General features: G+C 46.1%; 1 protein-coding gene across 1 annotated transcript; it reads right to left on the bottom strand.

The window, feature by feature from the left end:
- Positions 1 to 354: 354 nt before the first annotated feature.
- Positions 355 to 27,871, bottom strand: LOC146833260 (glucose-6-phosphatase 2-like). The gene is made up of 5 exons (XM_085600928.1): positions 27,512 to 27,871; positions 25,676 to 25,785; positions 12,067 to 12,169; positions 6,605 to 6,720; positions 355 to 3,054 (listed from the first exon to the last, which is right to left on the bottom strand). Exons 1-5 carry the CDS (start codon positions 27,727 to 27,729, stop codon positions 2,540 to 2,542), a joined length of 1,062 nt encoding a protein of 353 aa, XP_085457054.1. The 5' UTR covers positions 27,730 to 27,871; the 3' UTR covers positions 355 to 2,539.

Here is a 27,871-nt window from a genome sequence, read left to right on the forward strand (position 1 = left end):
CAGATATGAATTCAGCAGCCCACATGCCTCGAACACTACTGAACCTGTGCCATTTAGCAAAGGCCACCAAACTGTCCGATGTTCATGAATTGTTGGTCACCACAAACCTGTCTTCGACCGGAGTTTGTGTCCTGAAGGACAAATGTTCCAACTGGGCTCTAGTTCATTATAGAATGAGGTTCTTGAGACCTGAATCCATCACAACCACCCCTGTAATCTTTATAGTCTCTTCCCATTAACTACTTATGCTGGTTTTCGCCCGTACAATTACATAAGGTCAAAGATGTATTTATTGCGATCCTTTATCATAACTTATATTAGCTGGCAGCACAGCATTTTGAGAAACATCATGCACATATTTGAGTAAATATTTATTAATTTAAAAAACAATGAGGTAATGTGAGGTGAAATGGAACTTTGACTCCGTTTTTTTCCAGGTTATAACTTGTGTCACCAGTTATTTTCAGTGCCAGATTAGTGGTAATATCACGTATAACCACATAACTTTTCACCTCTGTGCCTTGAATGTTAAGAAGATGTTTTAAATGTATACGTATTCTATACCTTTCCTCCTTTTCTGCCTTTGTCTAGTTTTTGGGCAAACGAGGATTCACATCATACATCCATGACAAAGGACAGCATAATTCCGGTGTATCATATAATTACACCCATCGTTATCCCCATGCCTCTTCCCCCTGAATGGCCACACAGGAATCAATCCCCTTCCAAACCCATTTTCAAAACGCTGCTTATTATCTCATACACTTGCTCCCAGAATATTGACTTCTAAGCACCCCTACATAAAATGTAACCAGGAGCCCCCCTCTGTATGAAACCCCGCAAATGGCCACTTGACTCTAATGAGATTTTACTTTGAAGTTATGATGGTGATCCAGCCTGTGTTGAGAAATATTAAATGCCATATGGTTCTGAGCTGATGGGAAAGTACTCCACATCCAAGTTCATTGCCCACCACCCAGATTCTGAAAATTATATCTTCAATGCTTACTGACAAACGGTTCTTCTTTTTTTGTTGTGTTTAATTAACCGTTTATATACTAGGCCCTGGTGGAATGTTCATGAAATGCTGAATTAAGCAGTCCCTGTCCGTCCATTTTTATTTTTTATTTTTATTAAGCTCCTTCAATCTCATTTTTAAAGAGAAGATACCTGAAGATGTTGGTTTGGAATCAAACTCTAAACGTTTCCTTTTCTCCCAAGAAGGAAAATAAACCTTTATTCTCGAGCAATTGATTCACTTCCCCAATGCCCTCAACTCTCCAATTCCTAGTAACGTCTGTGTGGAGGGACAGGGTATCCCTTGGGGGAACACATCCAGTTTCTCTCCTGCTTTTTAGTTTATTTATTTCTTCCACCCACAGTGCAGTGTTTTATCGGTATCTTAATCTTAAACATCTTAAAGAATGTTATGGTATCTAATTATGCAGCTAAGCCCCTTGGTTTGCTGTCATTTTGTTCAGTGTAACTACAAAAATCCTGATTTCCACAGTGAGGTATAACTAAACTGCTTCTAATAATAATACTGTTCAAAATCGAGCAATGCCCTTCCACCGTTTTCCATCGATGCACTTAGATAAATAACTTAATTATATTCTATCTCTAAGTTTGTCCCCTTATTGATTCCCATTGAGACATTGTTATATGTTGCCACATTTACCCAAATCTCCACTGGGACTACGAGTGTCTCCTGTAATTCACACACAGATTTTTTTCCTAGACAGAGTTAGGCCATTGCCTGCCCAATCAAAATAAGTGGCAAGTCCATTTACCTGTTCAAAAATAAATTGTATAGTTGAAGTGGAAAACATTAAAATAAAAAAGCACTGCAGTAGAATTAACATCTTTGATAGTAGTTGCAGTTGATCGATGAATGTAGTGGACTTTTTTAGGTTTGAAACTGTTGGGTACCTCTGCTTACTGTTGGCAAATGTCTAGGATTTTATAACAATTTATCATTAGTTTTTTTTGTGGACTACTGCTGTCATCGCTTGATTATAATTCTTAGTGCCAGCAATAATTATTGATTTGTATATATCCAGTTATGTAGTAATTTATGTAGAACTTGTCAAACTCATAAACCAAAATTCCCTGTTTTTCAATAAGGCAATCAATGTGTTATTTAAAAAGATTAGGTGGTTCTATTTTTTTTCTCCCTAAGCAAATGAGGTTCATATGAGGGTTGAAAAGTACTGTTCTTGTACACTCCTACAACTTTTCCCCTGTTTGAACAATCGTCATCAAACATACACTAAACATGGTTCAGGTAAATTTTTAACACTGTTAAATGTATATGAGCCCAAGGGTGCCAACGTTTGACAGTTACTTCTTCCCAAATTAATTAAATTCTAACCTTAATTATAATTGAATGCTGTGGCACTCTGTAAGAATGGGTTGGCACAATACAAGCAAATCCAAAGTACTTCTCAGGAACATGTTTGCCTAAAGTACTTGTCATATGTTGATTCTATTTTAGTATTAATGAGTTCTATCTTAATATCCTAGGGCTGTGTGCGGAGCCTCACACAAAGGCTTTCCCACCTTTGCTGTTGGTGATCCATTCAATGCAGGAAGGCACAAAGGCCACGGTCATCAGAGGAATGGTTGCGCACTTGCAGAAAGACAGGACATAGAAGAGATACGTAGAGCTGGTCGGAATGCGAACATAGTCTAATAGTTGAAGGGCAGCCAAGGAGATAACCATGCTGAGTCCTTTGAAGCTCCCCTGCATCTTCTGCCGTTTGCCCAAACCTTTGCTTGAAACATTTAAGTTGACGGCTAGCCCCAAGCCAAAGAGAGCCCCTATGTTTCGGTACAGGCCAGAAAATGGCATAGTGTCCATGTGGATCCAATCTGGCTTGGCACACCACTTGGTCGCTCGTTCCACCGACCACAGCAAGTCTACATCAATGAGTTTCAGCAGCAGATAGAACCCAAGTGCAAAGAGGAAGAGGGCCAAGCTGACCGCACTGTACTGTCTTGCGCTGGCACTGTAAATCCAAGACGTGTGGTTGAAGGCTTCAGCGACAAGCATGCCTGTAAAGGAAAAAAGAATGATTGATTGTTCCCTTTTTTAGTTCCTTGCTAATCAACGTATCGTGCGATGTGTCCATTAATAATACAAATGACTTCAGGTGCGAATCCAAGACCCATTTATACTGTGAACAGTAGCTGGTTTTCCACAGGTGTTGTACACTTACTTTAGAAGTTAGCTGTGTTTACCATGGATTTGAACACCACCTGATTTACAAACGTCTCCTCTCGTACCAAGATTTCGGAGAATGAAGTGGCTCAGCATATACTCTTATATTTAGAACCGTAAGTATGTGTCGACTATCCACTCGAATTTTTGCCTGAAACTTCAAAATAAGATGATCTCCCTTCTTGACAATGACTTAATTGTTGCAACCTCATCCAAGTGTAAAATATTTCTACGCGTAACCTAGCAGTTAGGATAATCCTATTCCTAGTCCATCATCTATACCCCAAATTACTTTAGTATACCTTAGCCGTGCCTTTTCCCAAATGTTTTCCCCATTTCTTTAAATAGCAATTAAAGAAAAATATGTGCTGACTTATTCCTCAGCGAGGATTCTATAAAGTATTTTTGTGTTATGGCATTAGTTGTCACCTGCAGATTGCCCCCCCCCCCCATGCAATTTGGACCTCAAATTCCAATGATTACATTCAAGTTTGCCAATCTTAGATAAATGGTAGCACCCCTCTAGCTCTGGCTTTGTCTTAAGGCCCTCAGCTGCTGGGTTCAGATTGGCTGTATTAGCAAGACTAGCAACTTTGAATAGGTGATGCTCATCTCTGGAGTAAGCGTGGCCTACCTACTGTGGTGGTACTCCTCTCCTTGTGACAGTTGCATTTCATACTAAGCTGGCAGTAGAACAGCAAACTAGCAACAATGTTGATTTTTGCTTCAAAGACTTTCTGATCGTGCATATTTGCCCTTTTCAGAAAGTTTGTCACAAAGGCACTGTGGCCAATGAAATTGTTTCAGCCAGACTGAGTGCTGGATCAGTTTGCGCCTGGGCCACCTTCAGAAAACACTGTTGCAGAACATAGTTTGCATTGGGGCAAAAGACACAATATTTCAGCAGTTGTGTCATAACAACTCATCACTGGATTATGGGCAAGAAATACTTCAATTAGAAGCGGTGACCATGCCTAGATGGCTATTCCTGCAAGGTGAAATAGAACTGTGTACGTGTTGTATATCCAATAGTGTTTGCTTTGGTTATTCCAAGATTGAAAAGATTAGGGAAAGAGTGTTCATCATTTCGCTTAACAGATGCTTAGAAAAAAATCTAAATTCAGTCACGGGGAGAGGAAGACCACCAGCAAGACTGTGCATATTGAACATCTCTGCCTTCCATCTTGATTTATTTTCTGATTCTTCGTATACTGGACGGTCATAGTGTCTTGTAAAAGAGCAGGTATGCCCTCTTCCCTTGACGTACTAGAAATGTCGCTCCGAGAGTACCCACATGTGTAATAATCAATTTGATATTCCTCTTCACTATTAGTTAGTAGGTTTTTGTAAAGCGCGTAGTCACCCATAAGTATCCCAGCGCTAAGATCCGGACAAGCCAGAGGAAAACGGGGGGGAGAGAAGAGGAAAAGGAAATCAGGGAAACAGGTGAGTTTTTAGCCGCTTCCTGAATCGGAGATATTCTGGTTCTGTCCTAAGGTCACGGGGGAGGGAGTTCCAGAGGCGGGCTGTGTTAACAGAGAAGCGCCGTCCGCCAGTGCGTACCCTCTTCACTCTAGGGATAGTGATGAGGTATTCATGGTCAGACCGGAGGGATCTTGAAGCTTTGTAGGGCCTGATGAATTTTTTTAGGATGGGGGGGCCTTTGTCCTGTAGGAGTTTGTGTGACAGGCAGAGAGCTTTAAACTTTACTCGCTCTCTCACTGGGAGCCAGTGGAGATGTTTCAGGGCTGGTTTGGCCGAGGATCTAGCCGGGGTATTGGTGAGAATCCGGGCCGCGGCGTTCTGGATCATTTGCAGTTTATTAAGGGTTGCCTCGGGAGCGCCCAGATAGATGGTATTGCTGTAATCCAGCCTTGATAGAATAAGGCCTTGGATTAGCAGTTTCTGGGAGACAGGAGGAAGTAAGGGCAAAATCTTCCTGATGGATTTAAGAAGCCCGAAGCATGTCCCAGCGATTTTTTTTTTTTTTTTTTTTTTTTGTTTGTTTTTTTTGTTTTTTTTGTTTTTTTTTTTGTTTTTTTATTTTTTTTTTGGCTTGAGTCTTAAAAGACAAGTCTTTTTCAAGCCAAATTCCCAGGCTCTTGATCTCAGACTTGGGGGCTGGGGGTTCACCTAAGCAGGGGGGCCAGATGGTCTGAGAGAGGGAAAACCCCTTCTGACCAAGGAGGAGAATATCTGTCTTTGAACCGTTAAGTTTCAGTGACGAAGTATTCATCCATCCTTGAATTTCTGCAAGACAGTTGTAGAGGTCCGATGGTTCTTGGTTTGGGTGAGATAGAGACACCACTAATTGAGTGTCATCAGCATAGCTGATGATTTTCACTCCGAACGGTGTGACAACCTCCTCCAATGGGGACATGTAGACATTGAATAATGTCGGGCTTAAAGATGAACCCTGGGGCACACCACATTGGAGGGGGGTTACGGGAGAGCGGGTGTCATTCTCCCAGACCTGAAAGGAGCGGTGGCCAAGGAAAGATTTGAACCAAGTCAGAGCAGTGCCCTCGACACCGATGTTCTTGAGTTGCTGGATTAAGACCCGATGGTTGACGGTGTCGAAGGCCGCACTGAGGTCCAGGAGGATCACTGCCACTGATCCTCCTGCGTCCAAAAGGGCTCTGGCCTCCTCCACTGCTGCAAGTAGGGCGATGTCTGTGCCCTGCCCTGGACGGAATCCAGTTTGCGAGCTTCTGAGCAGATTGTTGGTCTCTAGATACTGCGAGAGCTTTTTGTTAACTAGTTTTTCAGCGATTTTACTGGTTCTGGGGAGGAGAGAGATTGGCCTGTAATTGGTCATATCCGAGGGGTCCACAGAAGGTATTTTTAAGGAGCGCCTTGACGACAGCCGCCTTCCAGCTGGAGGGAACTTTTCCCTGGAGCAGTGAGGTGTTGATGAGGTGAGTGAGTGGAGGGGCGATGGTGGAGGCCACTTTCTTAAGGATGCGTAGGGGGACCGGGTCCCTGGGGGATCCGCTTTTGATAGTGTCTAGCGTGGTTGAGACTTCTTCAATAGTGACTGGTCCGAAAGAGTTTAGATGGGGAGTGGTAGGGTTTGAGTTAAAGCAGTCTTCCTCAGTGATACTGAGGTCGACAGGAGGAAGAGAAAGTGATTTTGGGGGTGGGGCAAGAGTTTTACTTTCACATTTCAAATCCCTTGTGTTGATACAGTAATGTGCAGGGTGTCAATGTGAAGGTAGTGGCTTGATGCCTCTAAAGGAAGTTTGTTTTGTAAGAAGGTGATTTGAAATATCTTTGACCCGAGGGGAACATAAACATCCCCACGCTATCCTCCACACAGGTGAATAGCCACATCCCCCAAAGCCCCTTATGCGGAGCACCTTCCAAAAACAGTGAGCAAGTTACCTGCTAAGACTCCAAGAATGACTTGATGTGGGAAGTGTGTGGCCACAAAGACACGGGAGACGCACACGCTGAGTTGTATCACCCAGAACAGAGTCCAGAGGAAAATTCGAACGTACCTTGAAAACAAAGACAAATATTTCTATTACCGTCATAATCTTTTAAAAGAAAATGTGTCCAGCATCTCAACACCCCCATCTCTCCTTTACCCCCTTCCTCCCCCGGGGATATATGCACTAGTAGTTGAAAGCCAGCCTATTGTGATATATGACAATGGACTTAACTGGTTTGTGAATGGTGGCTGAATCATAAAAGAAGAAAACCCATTGGACCAAAAGTCCCAAAATGGATATTGTTACCTTACCCTTCCCTCTAGATCTGAATCTTTGGTTTGAGAGTTCCATCGAATGACATTTGTCTGGATGGTGACAGATTAGGAAAACTTTGCATTTGGCGAATAATTTGTAACTTTGTGATGGTGTTTATGGGATGTATGCGGTGTGGCCCCATGTGGCTATCTTTCATTTTCACTTCTACTTGCAGGAAGCAAAGAGTTTGAATGGAGAATTCAACAGCTAAAAAAGGGTAGGGTTCTCTTTTATGCATAAGCAGATTGAGATTTGAATTTTTTTCTTAGGGCAATAAAAGACTGATTTGTAGGGCAAAACTTCAGACGCCCAATTGGGTATTGTGTAAAGGCTTTCTTAATTTGCCAATAATTGTCTTTGATGTGGACGCATTTGGATGCATGTAAAGGTAATCTTCATGGTATAGGAGTTCAAAAACCGAAATGAGTGGTGCTGAATTCTTGCCAGTTTCAGGGGGCAAATTAAGGAGCTCCCTGCTGCATATTGTTTAGGCTTAGAACTAACCTGAAAACCATAGCTGGCCTGAGGTCGAGAGATTGAGGGAGCGGTAACATTTACATAAACTTCTCTGGGCATTCGAGACTGAAGTCTCTCCACTCTGATTGCCTGCATGTGGCTGTAAAAGGTGCAAATTACAGGCACTTTGAATTTAGTTTAGTGGCAAGGCGTTTCAACTGAGAGCAACTCAATGAGTGGAATGGCCATTCTGGTGTTCAGTTCTCAGTTGCGAATGGGCATCGTGACCTGAGGAATTTGTCTGCCAACGCTTACAGCCAGTGGCGGCTCCTACGCTAAGGTGGAGGAATGTCTCACAACTGCTCTTTAGCAGTGAAATAAAGGAAACCTACAATGATAATTGAACATTGTTATCAGATTATTTGTTCCTGCCTCAGCAGCTTTACAGGGCGGGCGTGGCTGCTCTGACGACAGGAGAGGGGGAGTGGTGAGCACACTTTGTAATTGAGCATGAATGTTTGGCTGGCCGTCTCGAGCTGGACAAACACTCATGCACACTTTGCATGTTCTCCATCCAGGCTGTATTGCAGCCTGGGTGGAGAACATGCCCAGGCTCCCACTGCCTGCCTAAGCACAGAACTACAGCGCTCAGACCAATCACAATGCAGCGTTATGATTGGCTATGGGGAGCCTGAGCCTGGGCGTGCTTCCTGTTCTGGCCGGAGCAAGGAATTTATGGAAGAGAGACGTGGCGAGAAGGTATGTTTTTTTTCATCCTTTTAATTTTTTTTTTTATAAAAGCCCTCTTCCCTCCTGTCCCCCCGCACCCCACCCCCTGCCACCCATGATCTGTGATGGCCGCCGCAGCAGATAATGCCTGATGTCGAAGGACACGTTTGAGCTACAAGGCTCATTTAAAAGCCTGCTACCATCCTATAGTTAAGGTTCAAGTAGTTTCCCTTCTGGTTCAAGCAGAACTGCTCTGTTTAAATGATGTGTAAGTTGTGACCAGCTTACAACAGTAGTGTGAGGAAGCCCTTCAGGGACCAGGAAATAATCTTCGATTTAGGACGTTATTATGCAACACTGTTTTCTTTTGATCTCAAGTTTTGAGCCTCTCCAGGTAGTGAACCCACAATTGCAGTCCCACTGAACTATGACTGAGTCCACGGAGTGTCTGTGGCCATGAAAGGGTTCTTCTCGCTGGGCATCTAATGACAGAGCTACAAAAAGTGATTTTTGGATACAGGCATCTCCTGCCACAGATTTGGGTTGCTGACTCCATTAGTTAGAACCCCGTGTTTTTTTTCTGTTATGTGTAGCCGGTCCTGTAGGCAAATGCTGTATTAAGCCATAAATTCTTTTGTCCATGTCCCTGTTTTGTGTGGCTATAGGTGACCTCTACTCTATAGGACTTCACTCCCTTCAGAAGAGCTAAAGCCAGGCACCAATAAAGGTCCGGCACATACCATGTCCACTAGATTGTCACAGAGCGACTAAGATAGGGTCTGTACTTAAGAAAGGGCCAGAGGAAGTAATGGCTTCCTTGTGGCTCATAGGAGAGGCAGACATTCACCTGCTTGTGATTTAGTATGACCACCACGTCTAAGAGGCCTTTGGTACCTGGTCCCTGGGGCACTTGCCTAAATTCCTTGTGATGGTGCTCTACAGCTGGAATGTTTGAAAAGGCACCTGGCTTGCAAAGCAGAGGACCCCAGCTCTAGAGTAAAATGGAAAGACAGGCTTCTCAATAAAGAGAAGGCAGGCGACGGGCCCCCGTTTAGCAGGAGAGCTGAAAAATGGACCGTAACAGGGAATAAAGTGTTAAAGGTCATAGCGAAGCAGGAAACCATGTGCTAAAAGTCAAAAGCATGCACTGCCCGGAGTCCACCTCTGTTCTTCACTGCTTTGACCTCATGGGAGAGCTTGATTCACAGATAGTGGGAAGTACACATGGATGCCATCTAGCGGGTACAGGAAATGATTGCCTAAGCATAGTCACAAGTGATTCTCCTTGCTAATTCCTTCTGGACCTGACCGGCTGTGCAGAGCATAAACCAGTCTATTTTGACTCCTGCCCTAAGACTGCCCAGAGAGGGTAAATATGGGCATATACATGGCAGAAAAGTAAAGAACAGTGAAGTTTGACAAAACAGAATGATAAACAAAGGGTGTTAGACCTGTCAGCCCTAGGGTGGTCTCCCCCTGTATTTTTGACCGTGCCTCATTTTTCCACCCTCATTTTTGTGTTGGACTTAGGTCTCTGGGTGCCTTTTCATTGCCAATCGGTGTTAAGGTGCAGGTGCTCCCTTCCCCTAAGATGGCTGCCACAGGCCCCTGCTACTGCGGAGTGGCCTTTCTAGTAGCACCCTAGCTGCCAGGAGCTGTCTGGAACCCCACAACAATGTTGCGACACCAGCCTGCCTTTTTTGTCCTATACCTAGAGTGGGGAAGCTCCTGGAATGTGCTGGAACCTTCTAGAAGGGAGGTGGGGTTTTACTTTTGCCGCCTTACAGAGTGGTCTCCTGACCTAGGGCTACTTAACAGAGGGAGGGAACATTTTCTAGGCAGTTGGAGTAACGCAGACCTGGGGATCCTACGCAGGAGTTTTAGGCGGTAGGGCCTAGTCAGGGACCTATGCCTCTGAAAGTGACAGGGCTTAGGTGCTGCCTTTTAAGTGAGTGAGGGATCCTGTACTAGCCCACTGATCTAGCCCAGCGGGAGGGGAACTCAGGAGCCATCTGCCAAGCTTGACTAGGAGCGAACTAGTCACCAACTCAACCCCCCCCCCCCCCCCCAAGCAACAGAACCCCCAAGGGCGCCAGAGCCAACTGCACCACTAAGACTGCTGAAACTTAATGCTGAAGTTGATTGCTGAAACTTAATGCTGAAACTGACTACTGAAACTTATTTCTAAAGACTCACTACTGGACTACCGGGGGATCAACCAGGTACTAGCGCTGTGACCCCTGCGCTCCCCGACCTTGCCTGGGATTCCCCCTAGTCAGTCCTGCCACGGGCGCTGGGCGCCGAAATCACCCCTTAATTTCTGCCCCCCCCGGGTGAAGGAATCGGAGGCGCACTCACCGCTGCGGCCCAGGGCCGGAAGGCTGCCCCTGTCATCACCAGGGCCCGCGGAGAAGCCCGGGGCCCCGCCGCTGCCGCCGCAGCCGAAGAATTGCGACCCCCAGCGCCGAGAAGGCCTCGTTGGGCCCAGGCGCTTTGCCGCGGCCGCGTAGGCCTGAAGCCAGGAACTCGAGTCACCTGACGGGGGCCGACTGCGAAACACCGCCCCCGCCGTAGCCCCATTGGTCGATTGGGCTGCGCCCCCGCAGACCGCACTGCCATTGGCGGGCGCAGGCCCCTGAGGTAGCGAGGAGGTCCCCAGAAGCACCGGTGAGGCCGGCGGAGCTCCCCGGTCACGTCTGACCCGACCGGGAGCCCCGCGCTTTGTCCCCCACTCCCCGCACCACTCAACTCGGCAGGAGAAGCCCGCGAGGGAGGCCCTCGACCCGGAGATCGCCGGGAGGCCCCCGCTGAGAAGGAGGAAGATCCGCAACGCAGGTAATCTCTGGGGAGGAGGGAGGGAGGCCTCCGAGGCCCGGAGTACGCCCCTCCCCCAGGGAGATCCCCCGCGAGGTCTCAACTGCCCCCTAAGCGTGCCAGAGACTGGGCGGACCCCTGACTGCCTTCCAGACACCGCGCTGTGTGGAACTGCTTCATGTAAAGCGCCAAGGAGTTACCAAGCCCCACAAACTGCTCAAACTGCTAGGGTTCTCCGCCTCATGGCGTCTACCAAATTCGACACGCTAAGAGTCTGCCAGGTGCCCTGAGTTCCGTGCTCCAATTAAACGCGCTATGTTCCTAGGCCTGATTTAACACGCTATTCAAATGCCATGTGCAGCGCTATGCTCTTAGGCCTGATTTAACGCGCTATTCGATTGCTATGTGCAGCGCGATGATTCTATGCCTGATTTTAAACGCTGTTTGATTGCTATGCGCAGCGCTATGTTTAACCGCTGTGCTTGACGCTCCCCAGGATCACCAGGTGTCGCGTCTTGGTCAATGTATTCAGGTATTGCCAATTGAAGTGTAATGAGATGCTTCTGAACCTGACGTTTCAATGTATTCAGGTATTGCCAATTGAAGTGTAATGAGATGCTTCTGAACCTGACGTTTCAATGTATTCAGGTATTGCCAATTGAAGTGTAATGAGATGCTTTTGAACCTGACGTTTTAAATGTATTCAGGTATTACCAATTGAAACCTAATGAACTGCTTTCGAATCTAACCTGATTTAGATAAACCTGATTAATTTTCATTGAACCTGCTGTGTGGTGTCAGTTATTGCGTGCGCTTCCTGCTTCAGGGGATGTGTGTGTTGTATGGTCGCTTTACACTTAAGCCTTCGGGTGCCCACCCGCTCGAGTCACGTTACCCCCTTAGGGCCCGGTGACCCCTGGTCCTACAAAGGGGAGTAAAGATTTAGAGAAACTGTTACATTTTGGTTCTATGCAGTCTATGCCTAAAAGTCAGGCACATCAAGCGATAGAAGCTTTGTGCCACAATCTTCTTGTGCATTCTATGCGCCAAAGTTTTCGGTCATGCTGGAACAAAGTTGTGGCCTGTTTGTCCACTCACCGGTAGCTTGTGCCTCCTCCATCTCTTTTAAGGTGAGCTAGGGCTGCAGTCACCATGACGTACCAGACACATGCAGATCCCATAGCATGTCCGGATGGACTACCTGTAACAACAAAACAATTCTTGGTTATGTTTGAGCCTATTGGTTATTGCTGCTGAAAGAAGGGAAAAAATATAACGGGGTACAGGGAAAAACTGCTGAAATATAGCGGGGGTAAAAATACCAGAAAATTACTGAAACACCCAGATTTTGGTGCAGTAAGCACTAAAATCCACAACTTATTGCTCATTATTGAAACAAACTCCTAATTGGTTGCTATTTATAGCAAACACAAGGAGATGATGAATGGAGCACTGACATTTTTCAGACACTCACCCCCAGTCACAGATCTGAGTTGAATCCATCATCATTCTTTAGCTCACTCCACCACCCCAGTTCAGACATGGCCATATGCAAATCAGACTGACCATGTGCCTTATGGGAACAGTCCAGCCCGAACTGCCAAGCCATGTCTTCCCTGGACCGGTAACAAGCATCATAGTTCTTTTTGCATTTGTCACTCCGAGTGGGACGGGTATGCTCCGACGTAAGTCCCGTGCTCTCCATGCCACTGGAATCAAGCTATCCTGGCTGAAGTGGGGTGAAACCCCGAAACCGGTCCTAGGATGCTTGTTTCCAGTCCAGGGAGGACCTGACCTGGCAGTTCGGGCTGGACTGTTCCCATTGAGCACAGGTTCAAGACTGATTTGCATATGGCTGGGTCCAAACTGGAATAGCATGGTGAGCAAAAAAACGATGGATTTAGGCCCAGATCTCTGTACTGGGGTGAATGTATGACATTGTTCTGCATTCTGTCCATCAATAGTTCTTTTTGATATTCCTGCCCCACTTCCTCCAGAGGCACTGGCATGTTGTCTACATTGTGAGCTGGGCACATGCTTGCTGTAGGCCCCACTGGCTTAAATACCTGCCAAAGGTCCCAACTACGCCCTTACCCATCCCTTTTCCTGAAAGTATGGTACTGATGTGACCCTAAAATATACATAGTGTTCTCTTGCCTATTATACATTGTATATCCTACATCTTCCACTTGCACAGTTCTTGCTCTTCCACTGTATATCCTAGCACCCTTAGTTGTAAAGTGCACCAGATGGTAATGTGGAGACTCCTCCACCAAATTTGCCTGGATCCTTCAGGAAAAGCCTGTCCAAGGTACCCTCTCAATTTATATCAACTAATACAAATGTGTGGAGGGCTGGAGTAAACCCCCAGGGCTGATAGTGGGTAAATTTTTTCCTGATGTAGCCTAGGCCACAATCGGGTAAGCCCTTCTTTAGGTGTATAGCCTAAAGCCTTAAACAGGATACACTATTTTTTACATAGCTGTCCCCTTATGTTTCTTCTGTGGGATGTATTTGCTGTGATAAGAGAGTGATTGTAGTATGCATCACTTTCAGCTTCCGCAATCAAAGGATTGCTGTAAGTAAATATCCTAGCACTTCCCATGCTTGGAACCTGGAGCGCTGAATACAGGCACATACTGGTACATTGACGCTCGGACGTCATTGATGTCTGTATCTAATTTTAATATGTATTAGATCTATTGTTCTGAAGGCACACCTCCCCCCAAGTTTCCAGTGCCTCAGTGGCATAGCTATGGGGGGGAAGGGCGAGCACTGTTTTGGGGGGCAGCAGAGGTGAGCAAGTCATGTCTGTTGAGTACCACCAGCCCCCCCCTCCCACCCCCTGAATAAGTTGAACATCGGCCGACCCCCCCACCCCCACCCCCCTTACTTGCACCTGGCAGCAAACTTACGGTATGCCCTGGGTGGCATTTCGTCTAGCTACGCCACTGCTTTTCCCTGCCAGCCCCCTGTTTTACACTAATTTTCGACTAGCTCCTTTGATAGTTGGTTATATGTATGTTTTGATGACTTTACAGTCATGGTTGTGTGCACCAGCATGTGTTCAAATGTTAATGAAGAACTCAAATACAGAAAAAAACATGATACACTTCCATACTGGTAGCCTGTGTAGTTTTCTAAGGGCTATTGATAAAGGCAGAATTGGGCATATGGAGGATAAGACGAGCTGCTGTGTTGTGGACTACCTGAAGTCGGTGGATAAGATACTGGTGGATGCAAGGCATATCTGTCGTCCAGACAAGAGACAATCAATGACTGGATCACAATTTTCCAACATAAATCAGACCGGAGATGACACATTTTATGCAGTGACAGCAGAATGGTAAAGGAAAAAGTTGCAACTTGAGTAATTTAGGAAGCAAAAGTGAGCTGGGTGTTAATTTTTATCCCCCATATTTTGGCACATCTCCCAGAATAGGAGATATGCTGAGCTCTGATGGGCTCCATGGTGGTGTCTAAACCATTGCCTCCCATAAGGAAGAATCGTTGATTTCTCACCAATAAGTGTCAATTAATTTTGCTTCATCCATTGTGCTACTTATGACACACATTGTATGAAGGTACTTCTGGTGGTATTACAATTGTCTACTTTAGGTGCCAGAATCTGAGTATACACATGACAGAAGAACACCTGGTGTCTTGGGGCCATCCTACCATATAAAATAACTGGTCACTCCTGTATGACACACACACAACACTACCACAAAAAAACGCCTGGTCTCCAGCAGCCACCTCAGCACATAAAATAACTGGATGCTCCACCACGATATGTATATGTACCACAGAATAATACCTAGTCTCTAGCTGTCACTCCACCGCATAAAAAAAGTAATCTCTCCTGCCCAAAAGGAAGTCTTTGCTATTATCAGAGAATTACCCAGTATCTCCTCTCCCATCTGTCAAGCTCATACTTTTGGGGAAAAACATGACTTTTTTCCAAAATTGACATAGTTTGAGATTCAATCAAATCATCAATCTCAAAAAGTGCTGTGATGAATACAGCTGCCCTTCTGACAGCCCCCCAGCTTTACCCTGCAGACATCCCTCTTACTGCTCTGGAGTTTTCTTCTCTCTGCCCCCCTCCCAATTTGTCTCCACCCTTTACCCCCCCCCCCTCACCTGTCCTCCCCGGGTAACCTAACCAACAACATCCTTGAGTCTCCGCACGGGTCAGCATAAATCAATGATCCCTCTCCACTCCTTTGATGTGGAGAACACCGAATCACACTGCCATATGACTAGCACCTGCCCCCCCTCTCTATTGCAGTCTGCTGAACATACCCATGTCTACATTGATACTCCCACCACTCTCCTATTGGCACAAAGGATGACACTTGCTAATGTGGAACCCCCAAATCTGACCAGCAACCGGGTTCATCTATGCTCAACAATCTCTAACAACCAGCTCAGGGGACCCGTTCCCCGGGTCAGCAATCATTGCCCTGTAGGGTGAAAGCTACACTATCTGACAACCATATCTATGATCTCCACCTCTCATAAAAAAACTATACACTTTGACACCCCAAACAGCTTTGGTCAAATTCATAATATTCCAACCAATCCATACAGAGAACCTAGGCCTAATACTATACTAATAAACAAGTCCAACCTTAAGCAAATTCCCATCACTCACAAGTCCTCCATTGGCACCATACCACATCTGAAGTGTATGCTACTCAACTGTCGTTCGGCATCTAAACAGGCAGCTGATATCGCTGACCTTATCCTTACACATGATCTTGACCTAATAGTTCTGACAGAAATATGGTTAAATGGTTCCTCCACATCCTTGTGCCCCCTATATATGACATCATCAGATTAGATACACCAATCAAACCAGGTGGAGGTATCGCCTGCATACACCACAACAACCTCTCTGTGAAGCAAGCTCAGAACATCTCTCTCCTCATGTGAATACCTGGGTGTCGATATCTTGAGTAAGGAAAGATCTAGTTGCAAACTACATGCAGGAGATAACCTACCATTTATTAAACAAATCATGGAAATCATCACAACCAACTCCATTCCCCACTGTGCTCAGATCTTCCTTGGTGACTTCAACCTACACTGGAATGACCCTTGTGATCAAGCAGTGATTAGCCTAAAAACATTTCTATTTGATCTTCACCTGGTCCAGATCTGCAATAGTCCTACCCACAACTTGGGATCGACCTTAGATCTAATCCTCTCCAAGGCCAACACCATTCAACTTGAATCTATTGTCCCATGTGAATGGACAGACCACCATTGCATCACCTTCTGCATCACAAAATCAATGTCCTCTAAAAAGACACAAATTAAAAAACCTAGTCGCTGGAAAAGGAACATTAGAAACATAAACCTGCACGAACTGACATCTATTAGCAACCGCATGCTAAACTCTCCAGAAGACATGTCAGATACCCAGAGCCTTGTGGATCATTACTACAATTCAATGACAGACATTTGAGATGATATGGCACCTCTCCAGCTAAAAAAGAGTGTCCACCAAAGATTCTAAGCCTTGGTTCAATGGCAGCCTGAACATGGATAGACGCAAACTAAGACTGGCGGAATGCTCATGGAGAGTGTCCCTTACTCTCGATCACCTCAAGCACCTAAGATCGCAGAGAAGTATCTACAACAAACTCATTTGTAGCGCTAAAGCTGACTTCAGGAATCAGTTAGATGATGCCAGGTTCCGACCTAAAAATGTGTTTGAACGTGTCAAATCACAATTAACAGGCATGCCAACCCTCTATCTAGATCTATCATGCTACCTAACTGTGAAGAACTAGCCTCCTTCTTCCATGGAAAGCCGGGAAAGATTGGAAGTGACTTACATTCTGAAATGTCTCTCCTTCCGGTGCTTTCACACATCAGCCCACCCCACCCTTGGGTTTGGAGCGTCCCCAAAAATAATGCAGCGTGGAGTTCATTCAAATCCGTTGATGAAACTACCATTCTAAAAATCTTATCAACACTGAGACCTTCCAACCACTTCAGCGACCCACTCCCCGCAAATCTCTTCAAGGAGATTATAACCTCTCTTCTCCCACTCTAGACCAAAATAGTAAATGCATAATTTCTGCAAGGTTCTATTTCAGACTGCCTCAAATCTGGACAGATATCCCCCATTCTCAAGAAACCCACTGCGGATCACACTAACCTAAGTAGTTTCCGCCCTATCTCCAACATCCCAACGGTTCCAAAACTCCTCGACAAATACGTCCACACTCAACTATGCAATCACATCGATCACTTCCAACTCCCAGACCAATACCAATCTAGATTCCGTCCGGGCCAAAGCACTGAATCTGCAATTACTCACATAGTTGATGACGTGCTGCAAATGCTTGATCATAATGAATCCTGCCTCCTAATCCTCCTAAATCTCTCATCAGCATTCGATACGATCAAACATGACAACCTCCTTGATTTATTGGAACTCAGGATCAGAGGCGTAGCTAGAGATTGTGGCGCCTGGTGGGGGTTGCTGGGGAAAAAGGACGGCAAGCACTTGAAAGAGGACCGAGAGACACGTAGTATCGCCGCTAATAGTTACCTCGATCATGCAAGTTACATGCACATACATGACACGGTCCAAGGCTACACAGTTGAATACACCAGTGACTGGCAGTACAAAAGAGAACACACAGACTGCATGATCTATATGGGGACTCAGAAAAACCGCATGTGACATCCATCAGAGAGCTGCGTGAACAATTACCTGGTAATCCCCTCAGCACAATGCAAACATGCACATACATGACACTGTTCAATGATATTGGGAAAGTGCTCGTAGTGGATACGTGACTCACGGCAAAAAGATGGCAGTTCGAGTAGAAGCAGATAACTACTTCTAAACGTCAGGTAAGGTTTATCAGGAAGTTATTTGAAGTTGTAAGAATTCTACAGGCCACTATTAGGGCCCCTCTACCCCACATAAACGATGGACAGTACACCATGCTAAGTATCACGTTCTAGTTGGATACTTCGGTAGAATTTCTCTTCTCTCAGAGAATTTGTTACATCCTGAAAATTTGACAATACCTTGGAGCATCAAATTATTGCAGTCAAGGCCATTTTCCAGTCCCCGTCCTGAGGAGAACCCCAGAACAACTTAGGTTTTGAAACGCGTCGACGATTCTGAGCTGATGCCATGATATTTATGGGGCACCCCAAGGAATGTTAAAAGAGATGTATTCCCCTAATGGGTTATGACCCCTTGTATATAGAGTAACTTTCAGCTCAGTAAGCAGGCAGAACGGTTGAATTTAGATACGTCTGCCTCTTTCTTTTGTGTCATACATGGACTGGTGTTTTCTAAAGACTTGTAGGAAGCAATTGACATTTTATATGGTGTCTATGTCTTGTATTTGTGTGTATTAAGTATTTTGTATCTTCATGTATATGTATTTTTGTCATTAAATGTGCAAAACCAGTGGTTCTTTTCCAAGACATGATGAAATGTTTCTTTGCATAATAATTTGAAACTGCAAAACAATATAAAATAAATTATGCATGCTTAGGATTTAATGGCTAGGCATTGCTAAATTATTATTCAACAACCTTTCTGGCCATTTTGTTGTTTGTTATACTGTTCAGGGATCCATCATTTACAGCTGACATTAAATGACCATTCATCATGGTCCCCCCATTAAAGCAGTGCACTTTGTGATCTGCATGGTACATGTTCTTTGCAGCAGGCACATTAACCCTCTGTGCTACCTTTCCAGGAGTCAACCCTTCCACTAGACAAAACTCGGATCTCTCTCTAGGAAGAACATTAATCACCGAAGTTATCATGACATTTTTATTTTTTGTGAAAATTGCTGGAGGCCAGGAAGGAGGCAGCAAGTTTTATTTAAACCATAATATACTTGCAAACACTACGCACCCACCCGAAATAGGTATCCGGTGCGGTCACACCGCTCGCACCGCCCTAAGCTGCTCAAGGTTCATGTGACCTCAGTGACAGAATCACAGTGACTGGATCACTGTTGCTCTAGGGTGTGCTGCTTCGGAGGCCTGCCCGCAAGACTGGGGATGAACTTCAGTATGGATTGTGGTGGACAGGCCTTCAAGGTTAAGTCACAATTGACACCACTAGGGTACACCTGCTTGTGCTAAGACATCAAGCCTTCTAAGGTCTAGTGGGGCCTTGTAAGGTCTAGCATGGGAATATGCTCCCTCGGTAGAGTGGTCTGGTGGACTGGTCATGAAGGCTGAACCCAGTTCCAAATTCGACAGCTCTGGCCATAGTGCCACATCCTCTCCCCCACTGAACACCATACTGCCCCACTGACAGAAACTCGCACTGCCTTCAGCTACAACCTAATTGTGCCCGCTATAAACACTTGGATGATGCTCAATTCAAATTTTGCACTTGATAAGAGTAATATGCTGCCTAGAAAAAAAAAAGTAAAAGCAAACACTCATAGGGAATGCAAGATTAAGTAAAGCATGTGAAATGTAAGCAGAAACAACATGGTTACCTTAACGATCTCTCACTCACTATTCAGAAATCAGTGAGTGGTTTTACCTGAAAAGTTAAGGACATGACTACAGGGCCCTGAAGGGAACCGTTTCAATGTCCATTGCTCATATCCTTAATAAACGTAAGCCTTATGGTTTAAAAAGACCACATCCATAAACAGACCCGAACGTCCACGAAAGCAAGCCGAGCCTTTGAATGCCTTTGTCCTCCCACTAAATAGTGCCGCCTGAGGCGGACCGCCCCCCCTAGCTACGCCACTGCTCAGGATGGGACTTTTTGGTCATGTCCTAGACTGGTTCGCCTCATTCCACAACAATCAATCCCAAATAATAAAGATTAACTACTCCCTTTCTAACCCCACGCCTGTCACACTAGGTGTTCTGCAGGGTTCGTCGCTATCACCCACTCTTCAACCTGTTCATGGAACTGTTAACTGAATTTCTGAAATGATCTAACATCAAGTATCGCAAGACGACACCCAACTTTACCTTAAAATCTCCTCTCCTGAAGATATAAGTTCTCTTAATGCAACTTTATAAAAAAACTCAGAATTGGCTGACCTTCAACCACCTCAAAATAAACACTCTCAAAACAGAATTCCTTTTAATTTCACCCCTCACTCACTCACTAGACATTGGGAAATGGTTAAAACATTTACCTGCCCTAAATTGTATCCCACAGGTCATTGACTCCAAGAAATCACTAGGAATAGCAGTATACAAGAATTTGAACATGCAGGAACACATCAGCGCAGCTACCAGAGTAGCTACCTTCCAAATGAGCATCATAAGGAAAGACTTCAAGTCAGTGGTCCAAGCCCTAGTTATCTCCAGGTTGGACTATGGAAATTCATCCCTTTCAGGCCTTCCAAGATCAAAGTTGGCACCCCTCAGGACTTCACTTAATTCTGCAGCAAGGCTCATTACCGGATCCAAATGCTACATCACACCGAATTTGAAATCTCTACACTTACTCCCTCTTAAGGCAAGAATGTGGAATTCCCTTCCCTCTGAAATTCAAGTTAATCCATCATTGGTGTCTTTCAAAGCAAAGCACAAGTAAAATTGTTATTGATGAACAAATATCCACCCTAGTTTATAGGTCCTTGTCGCATCGACCTTCACTGTTCTTACAGGCTTCTCTTGCGATATGTTACACGGCACCTTAGTTAGTTATGTATCTCAATGTTTCTTTATTTTGGGTCCCGAGGTAGCTCCTCACCCTGTCCTCGTACCACCACTACATGTACTTTTTTTTTTAAAAACGTTTTTATTGTTTTTGCAACAAAGACAATCAACAGAAATAGAATCAGGCCGTATATATAGTACATTAGGAAATCACCGTGCACAGTCAAAATTATTTCAAATAGGCCCAGGTTGGATATCCGACAATCACCCGTACCGCCCACCCTCCCCTCCACCCCCAAGGCCTCCCTAGCCATCCGAATCAGAGGAGTCCTCATCAGAAAGAGGTGGTGGATCACATATGTTACCTCTATACTTGTTCCATGCTCCCCACACTCTGGCCCACTTACGAGGACAACCCCGCCTGACAAAAACGGAGCGCTCAGCAAACATAGCCCTATCCATCTCGCCCTTCCACGTTGATAGCAACGGCGTCTCCACCGCTCCCCATTTTTGGGCTATGTTCCGTTTGGCCGTCATGTTCCCAAGCGTCACCCAGCCCTGCGCCTGACGATTGAGATCTGTGGGCTCCCACACATTCAAGAGGCAACGCCTGGGCTCTGGCAGCAATGACACCCCGCACACCTGTGACATCGTGCGCAGCACTCGCCTCCAGAATAACTGGAGAACGGGACAGTCCCAGATCAGGTGATAGAAGGTGCCCTCCTCCCCGCAACCCCGCAGGCAGAAGGGGTGCGGCGCTCTACCCAGTTTATGTAGCAAGCTCATGGTGTAATATGAGCGGTGCAAAATACGAAGTTGCACCAACCGCAGCCTCGAGGGTATACCCGCCTCACGCGGTGAAGCCAGCGCCTCCCGCCGTCTGGGTCATCAAATTCGCCGACCTCGCCTGCCCACCTCTCCCTCAATAGTCCCATAGAGTCAGGCAAATTGTTGACCAATTTACGGTACGTAAAGGATGTGGCTCTCTTAGGCATGTATTCGGTCAATAACCTGTCCTCCAGTGGGGAGGCCTCCGGAATCGGCACACCTGGGGTTAACTGCGTCGTCAGGGCATGTTTCATCTGTAGATAGCGGAACCATTCCGAGGGAGCTAGCTCGTATTGCTGCTGTAGGCGATTGAATTGAACCACCTCCCCTTTCTGCACCACATCGCCTACCACCGAGATCCCGATGGCATCCCAAGCATCGAAGCCCTTGCTGTCCCTCAGCCGCCCCAGTCGTTTTGTATCCCAGAGAGGCGTTAGTTTCGTCAGAACTCCCCGCCAACCCAGCCTGGCCTGCGCCGCATGCCAGAGAGACACAGTCTGTCGCAGGGGACCGATCAGCTTCGGGGCCAACCGGGCATCATATAGTGGAGTCAGCAGACCCCTGTCACCCAGTATGTCCCTATCTGCCTTAAACGCGGGATCCGACTGGGGCGCATGGAGCCACTGGTTGATCACCTTAAGCTGCGCCGCCCAGTAATAGAGCTGGATATCTGGGAGCGCAATGCCCCCGTCGTACCACCCACAGACAAGTTTTGCTTGGGCAATGCGTGCTGGTTTGTTGCCCCAGAGGAGGCCGGAGACCTGCGCCGCCACCGCGCGGAAGTAGGTCGATGGCACCGGGTATGGAGTATTTTCCAGCACATAAAGAAATCGCGGCAGGGCCATCATTTTAAAGAGCGCCGCTCTCCCCACCAGGGTCAAGGGCAACGTTCCCCAGTGCTGCACATCTTGCCTGAGGCGGTCCAATTGAGGGCCCAAGTTGAGCCTGTAAAATTCCTGGTGCTCCCGTGTAATGTGTACCCCTAGGTATTTAAACAACCCCTCCGCCACCTGTATCCGGCAGCCCTCCGGCAGTCGAGGGGGGGGGCCCCGCAGCACCAGGAGGACCGACTTCGACCAGTTTATCGTGTAACCGGATGCCCGGCCAAACACCTCGCAGATGTTAAGCAACGTTAGGATAGAGCGCCGAGGGGAAGCTAAGTAGAACAGTATGTCATCCGCGTATAGGGAGACACGGTCTTCCCAGCTCGGCGACCAGCGGAGGCCCCGTATCATAGGCTCCCACCGTATCCAAGTCGCGAGAGGCTCGAGCACGAGGGCGAAAAGCAGCGGCGAGAGCGGGCATCCCTGACGCGTACCCCGCCCCAGAGGGAAATCCTCCGACATATGCCCATTGGCCACGACATGGGCCAGCGGCTTGGTGTAGAGGAGTCGGATCCAGGCACAAAATTTCGGCCCAAACCCCAGATGACTACATGTACTTTTAATTTTGACTTATTATTGCTTATCATTGTCTGCTTTGCTTACGTCTTGCATCCTGTTCATGTGTAAAGTGCTCTGATACCCTTGTGGGTCATGTTCGCACTATATAAAACTCTAAATAAATAAATCTCAATCAAGATGAGACATCTACATCTTGTTACAAGATTGGATCTCAATTGATTCCACTTCCTAGACAGTTAAGTGGACTACATTTGCACCCAAAGATTTAGCGGAAATATTGTTGGCACTGAATCGCTCAGCTGCGAGCTCATATTTAAAATTAAATTATAATATATATCCAAACCAGGAGCCTAGGATTCTACACCTTTTCATGATATTGGTAATGTGTACTTAATTTCTGCTACAGATGTATCATTCTGTTAATAAAAAAGACTATTTTGGATAATATCTCTTCCTCTTCGCCCAATAGCTCTGCTTCCTACAGCTTTCTAAAATATTGGAGGCTCAGGTGGAAGATCAACTAAGCCTTTTCTGGACTCAAATAACATCCTTATTGATTGCCTGGTAGACTTTTACCCCCTTCACAGCACAGAATCATCTCTTTTAGCAGTGGTAGATGATCTTCGACTTCCTCTTCTGTCTTAATCCTTCTGGATCTCTCCACCGCATGTGATACCGTCGGCCATACCTTTCTAATAAAACATCTTCTGTCCATAGGCAATGGAGGAGCAGTACTTCATGTTTTTTCATCTTTTCTCACAGGCAGAAGGCATCTGGTGCTTCTGGCTGAAGTCCATCATCCCTAAAACATCTTTTTTGTGGGGTAGGGCAGGTTTCATCAATTTTGCAAATCTGTATAGGATTTACTTGTTGCCACAAGCATCTATAGTCCAGTCCTTTGGTCTCAACCTTTACACTTATGCTAATGATACTCCACTTTCATTTAAGCTTATCTCTACTACTATGGCTTCTTCTTACCGCTGTCCATGGTTGGATGATCCAGCACTGGCCCAAGCTTAAAATGGCAACCTATTTGCTGGCCAGTTAAATGGGGCATTTGCCCACCTTCTTCCAAAGTAGTGAAGAGTCTTGGAGTTAAAACAGATGCAGCTCTACAAATGGACTACCAAGTATTGACAGTGGTACCCCCTTTATCTTTCCGTCTACTTTGCCCCATCTTGCCTTTCTCACATCTGACCGGAGAGTAGTGGCTATCGGGTATCATTGGTGTGATACTGGACTATTGTAACAGTTTGTAACTTAATATAAAACATCTCTTCTCTACTGTCTGCAGCCCTTTCAAAATCATGCTCCAGACTGGCGGTGGCTGCTTTAAGGTTCAGCCCTAAGACCCCTATGTGAAAAGATTTACACTGGCTTCCTATTCAATAGCAAATCCAAATTAAGAGTCTGTGCATAGTACATCGGATTCTGTACATCACTACGCCTAACTTTATATCCAAACAGAATTAAATACACCTACCAGCTAGACATATGCAGTCCTCTGGACGTCGCCTTATCACAGTTCCCAAATTCCGTTAAACTCGAACAGGAGATCATTTATTTTTCGTCTGTGTGTATCAGCTTTGTAACAAACTGCCTATGCATCTACAACTCTATTAACACCATATATTTTTTTTTTAATTAAAACCTCGCTTTCCAATATCACTTGAGCTCAGTTGTTACTTTTCTTTGCAGCCTCAGGGGGCATGCGGGAGAAGTGCGTTTATAAACATACCTACCAAACAACTCACGTACCTCAGAATAATACGTGATCCCTTGCAGTCACTCGAACACATAAAATAACTGTTCGCTCCTACATGACACACCCACCACAGAAGAATACCAGATCTCCAGCAGCCGCCCCACCACATAGATTTGCTGGTCACTCCTGCACAAAACACACACCATTGAAGAAGACCTGGTCTCCCGCAGCCGCCCTACCACATAAAATAACTGGTCACTCCTGCACAAAACACACACAATTGAAGAAGACCTGGTCTCCAGTTGCCACCTCACCACATAAAACTACTTTTCACTCCTGCACAAAAAAAACACACAATTGAAGAAGACCTGGTCTCCAGCAGCCGCCCCACCACATAAACTAACTGGTCACACCTGCACAAAACACACACCATTGAAGGCCTGGTCTCCTGCAGCCACACACACAACATAAAATAACTGGTCACTCCTGCACAAAACACACACCATTGAAGAAGACCCGGTCTCCAGTTGCCACCTCACCACATAAAACTACTAGTCACTCCTGCACAAAACACACAATTGAAGAAAACCTGGTCTCCTGCTGCCACCTCATCACATAAAATAACTGATCACATTCCTCTGCTATGCATAAAAGAACTGGTCACATGTCCGCAATACACACACACACACCACCGAAGAATACCTGGTCTCCTGGAGCCTCCCCATCACATAAGATGACTGGTCACTCCTCTGTGATGCACACGCATCACAGCACAATACCTGGTCTCATGCACCCCCTATACAACTTCAAGTAACTGGTCACCCCTGTGTGACTTATGCAACACATAAATGTATGTGGTCCCTGCAGTGGTTCCACTACGTAAAATAACTGGTTGATCCTCCATGACACACGCCAACCGCAGAAGAATACCTGGTTTCGTGCAGCCGCCCGATACATAAAATTAATGGTCATTTCCATGCAATATACGCACCACCTAAGAATACCCGGACAGTGATCACCATTGCCTTAGAAACCTTACACTAGATCCTTTCGTTGTCAGCAGAAATCTATCCTGCCACAAGTTTGAAACTATTCATGGGATGTCCGCTTACTTTACGGACGACCCCGCGTTGGCTCTCACCTGGCCCTGTCTCACAGGTAATGGGAAACTGCTGGAGTCGCGGGGCCGCTTGCCCATGATAGATGCTGGTCTCCTGGACCCACCAGTAGGGCCTCTGGCCAAACATGATCCTACAAATGGAAACAAAGAGGAAAAGTCTGTTGATGCTTATCCGTCTCTGGGGACCACCTCCAGCAGCTACTTTTACTTAGTCAGATGTATATATACAGTTATTATAACACGGACTACATTCTTGTACTGCTATTTTGTGAAGATTAGGTCTTGTGAAAGAGTGCCAGCAATTTGGGGCAGGGTTGGTACGCTGTTCATCTGCACATCTGCGGTCTAAGACAGATCCATACTGGTGGTTACTGAGAGTCATTGGCTGTTTTAGAGATGGACAGGGAGGATGGGTGGTTTTAGGGACGATGGAAGGTTATCCATGCACCACTGATTTCAAATGGTTCATTCACACATCCAGCTCGTGTGATACCACTGGAGACGTGTGGGCAAGTAGAACTGTAGAAAAAAGACCGTCCTTCAAAGGAGAACAGGTTAAACTGGGAACAGATTGTGAAAGAAGACCGCAAGATGCCTTGTCCTGCTCCACCATTCAGCTCATGAGCACAGATTTCAAGCACGGCCTCGTTCAACAAAACAGAACTGTGACCTTCTTCCAGGCACCGATAAAGAACTGCTGACAGAGAAAAGCTCCCTCCCAGGCTTGCTCAAGGGATGGTTAACAGCAATCGTAAAAAACAGCCATATGATTTCATAAGAACAAGTCTTTTTGCCCAGTTTTATTTGTATTCACGTCATTTATTGATAGTCACTTTATATTGAACAGTTACAATTTGGTGGAAAATACGTTTTCCCTTTATTTTTTTAGATGTTCCATGCAAGGGGGTATCATTTAAAGTTCCTACCTGGATCCCTCGTGTAGCCTTGCATTTAACGTTCACCGCTCTCTAATGTGGTATTTCCTTCTCCTTCTACACCCGGCGCTAAGAATCAGCGCAAATGGGCGACCTAACGCACTCTGCGGCCTGCCAAACTACGCGTAGCAGGGTCGAGATTTTTGGTCACTCCGCGGAGTTCTGCATAGCGAAACTGCGCACACTCTGCCCAGGCCTGCTTGACTTCTCGGACCTGGCCTGCGGCATTTGGATGGGTTGTAAGAAAGTTGCACAATTTTCTAGGTGCCCTCTGCTGTTTGTCAGGTGCAGGGAGGTGAGATGACCTGCAAAGATCAGGGATGTCTTAAGGATTTTGGGGTCCTAGGGCCAAACAAATTTTAGGGGTTCCTGTTTGTATCAGCTTTGAATTTATTATCCAGTTTCAGATCTTTCGTGCCCTCTTTGGTCAGGTCACTGCATATTCTGAATGCATTGCCATCTAATATTCAGGGATAGTGATGTGGGTTTTCAATATTGTGACAGTAGCAGCAGCTCAGATCTCACTAATATTATTGCAAATAATATCTGTGACCCATCCCATTTTTCCTATGTGACGTCCTGTTTTGCTCTAAAATTAACATTTTTATGGATGTTGCAAGAAACATCAACACAACATTTCTCTGCAAAATGTCTGTGATGGACTCCCACAGATCAGCCACATTGGAAATAAATTAAAAGAAAACGGTTATTTGAAACAATTTGTTCAATGAGTATTCAAGGTCACCAGGGCAAGACTCTCTGCAGAACAGGGCTGGCTCCATCAGGGGGCCCTGAAAGGCTGGGGCCCTGGGTCAGCGCCCACTTTGCCCATGCCTTAAAACGTCTCTGCCTAAGATCACACCACAAGTTGGGAGTCTTCAATTGAAAAGCCCCCGGTGCGCCCCTCTTGGAGCCCCCTTACCATTTGAGAATGAGGTTGAGCCAGTCTCCGATCACAGCCACCCATATCATCCGTGTGCCCACCCGCCGGCTCAGGTGGAACCAGACGGGGAAGTAGAGCAGAAAGGTGTTGCGGGGGTCGCCGACAGCCGACATCAGGCTGAGGAAGCCCAGGGACCCCTGGTAGTTCTCCTGGAGGTGCTGGGTGGCCCGGACGCCATGGCTGTGCAGCAGGTCCATCAGTGGGGCCCGGTCCTGGCTGGTGCAGTAAGGCGGTATGAGGAGAGTCCGGGCAGCCCCGAGACAGATTCCGATGGCGCGCGCCCGCAGAACCGGCCTGAAATAGTGAGAATTTCCTTTTGCAATACCCTGCCTGATCTTT

Source organism: Triturus cristatus, chromosome 4_2 (genome assembly GCF_964204655.1).
Source record: "Triturus cristatus chromosome 4_2, aTriCri1.1, whole genome shotgun sequence".
NCBI classification, from domain to species: Eukaryota; Metazoa; Chordata; class Amphibia; order Caudata; family Salamandridae; genus Triturus; species Triturus cristatus.

Coding starts and splice junctions, on each gene's coding strand:
- LOC146833260 (XM_085600928.1), bottom strand. CDS start 27,729: ATGGACCTGCTGCACAGCCATGGCGTCCGGGCCACCCAGCACCTCCAG. Junction 12,170..25,675: donor TACCTGTGAGACAGGGCCAG/GTGAGAGCCAAC, acceptor TTGTTGTTACAG/GTAGTCCATCCGGACATGCT. Junction 6,721..12,066: donor GGAGGAGGCACAAGCTACCG/GTGAGTGGACAA, acceptor TTTGTTTTCAAG/GTACGTTCGAATTTTCCTCT.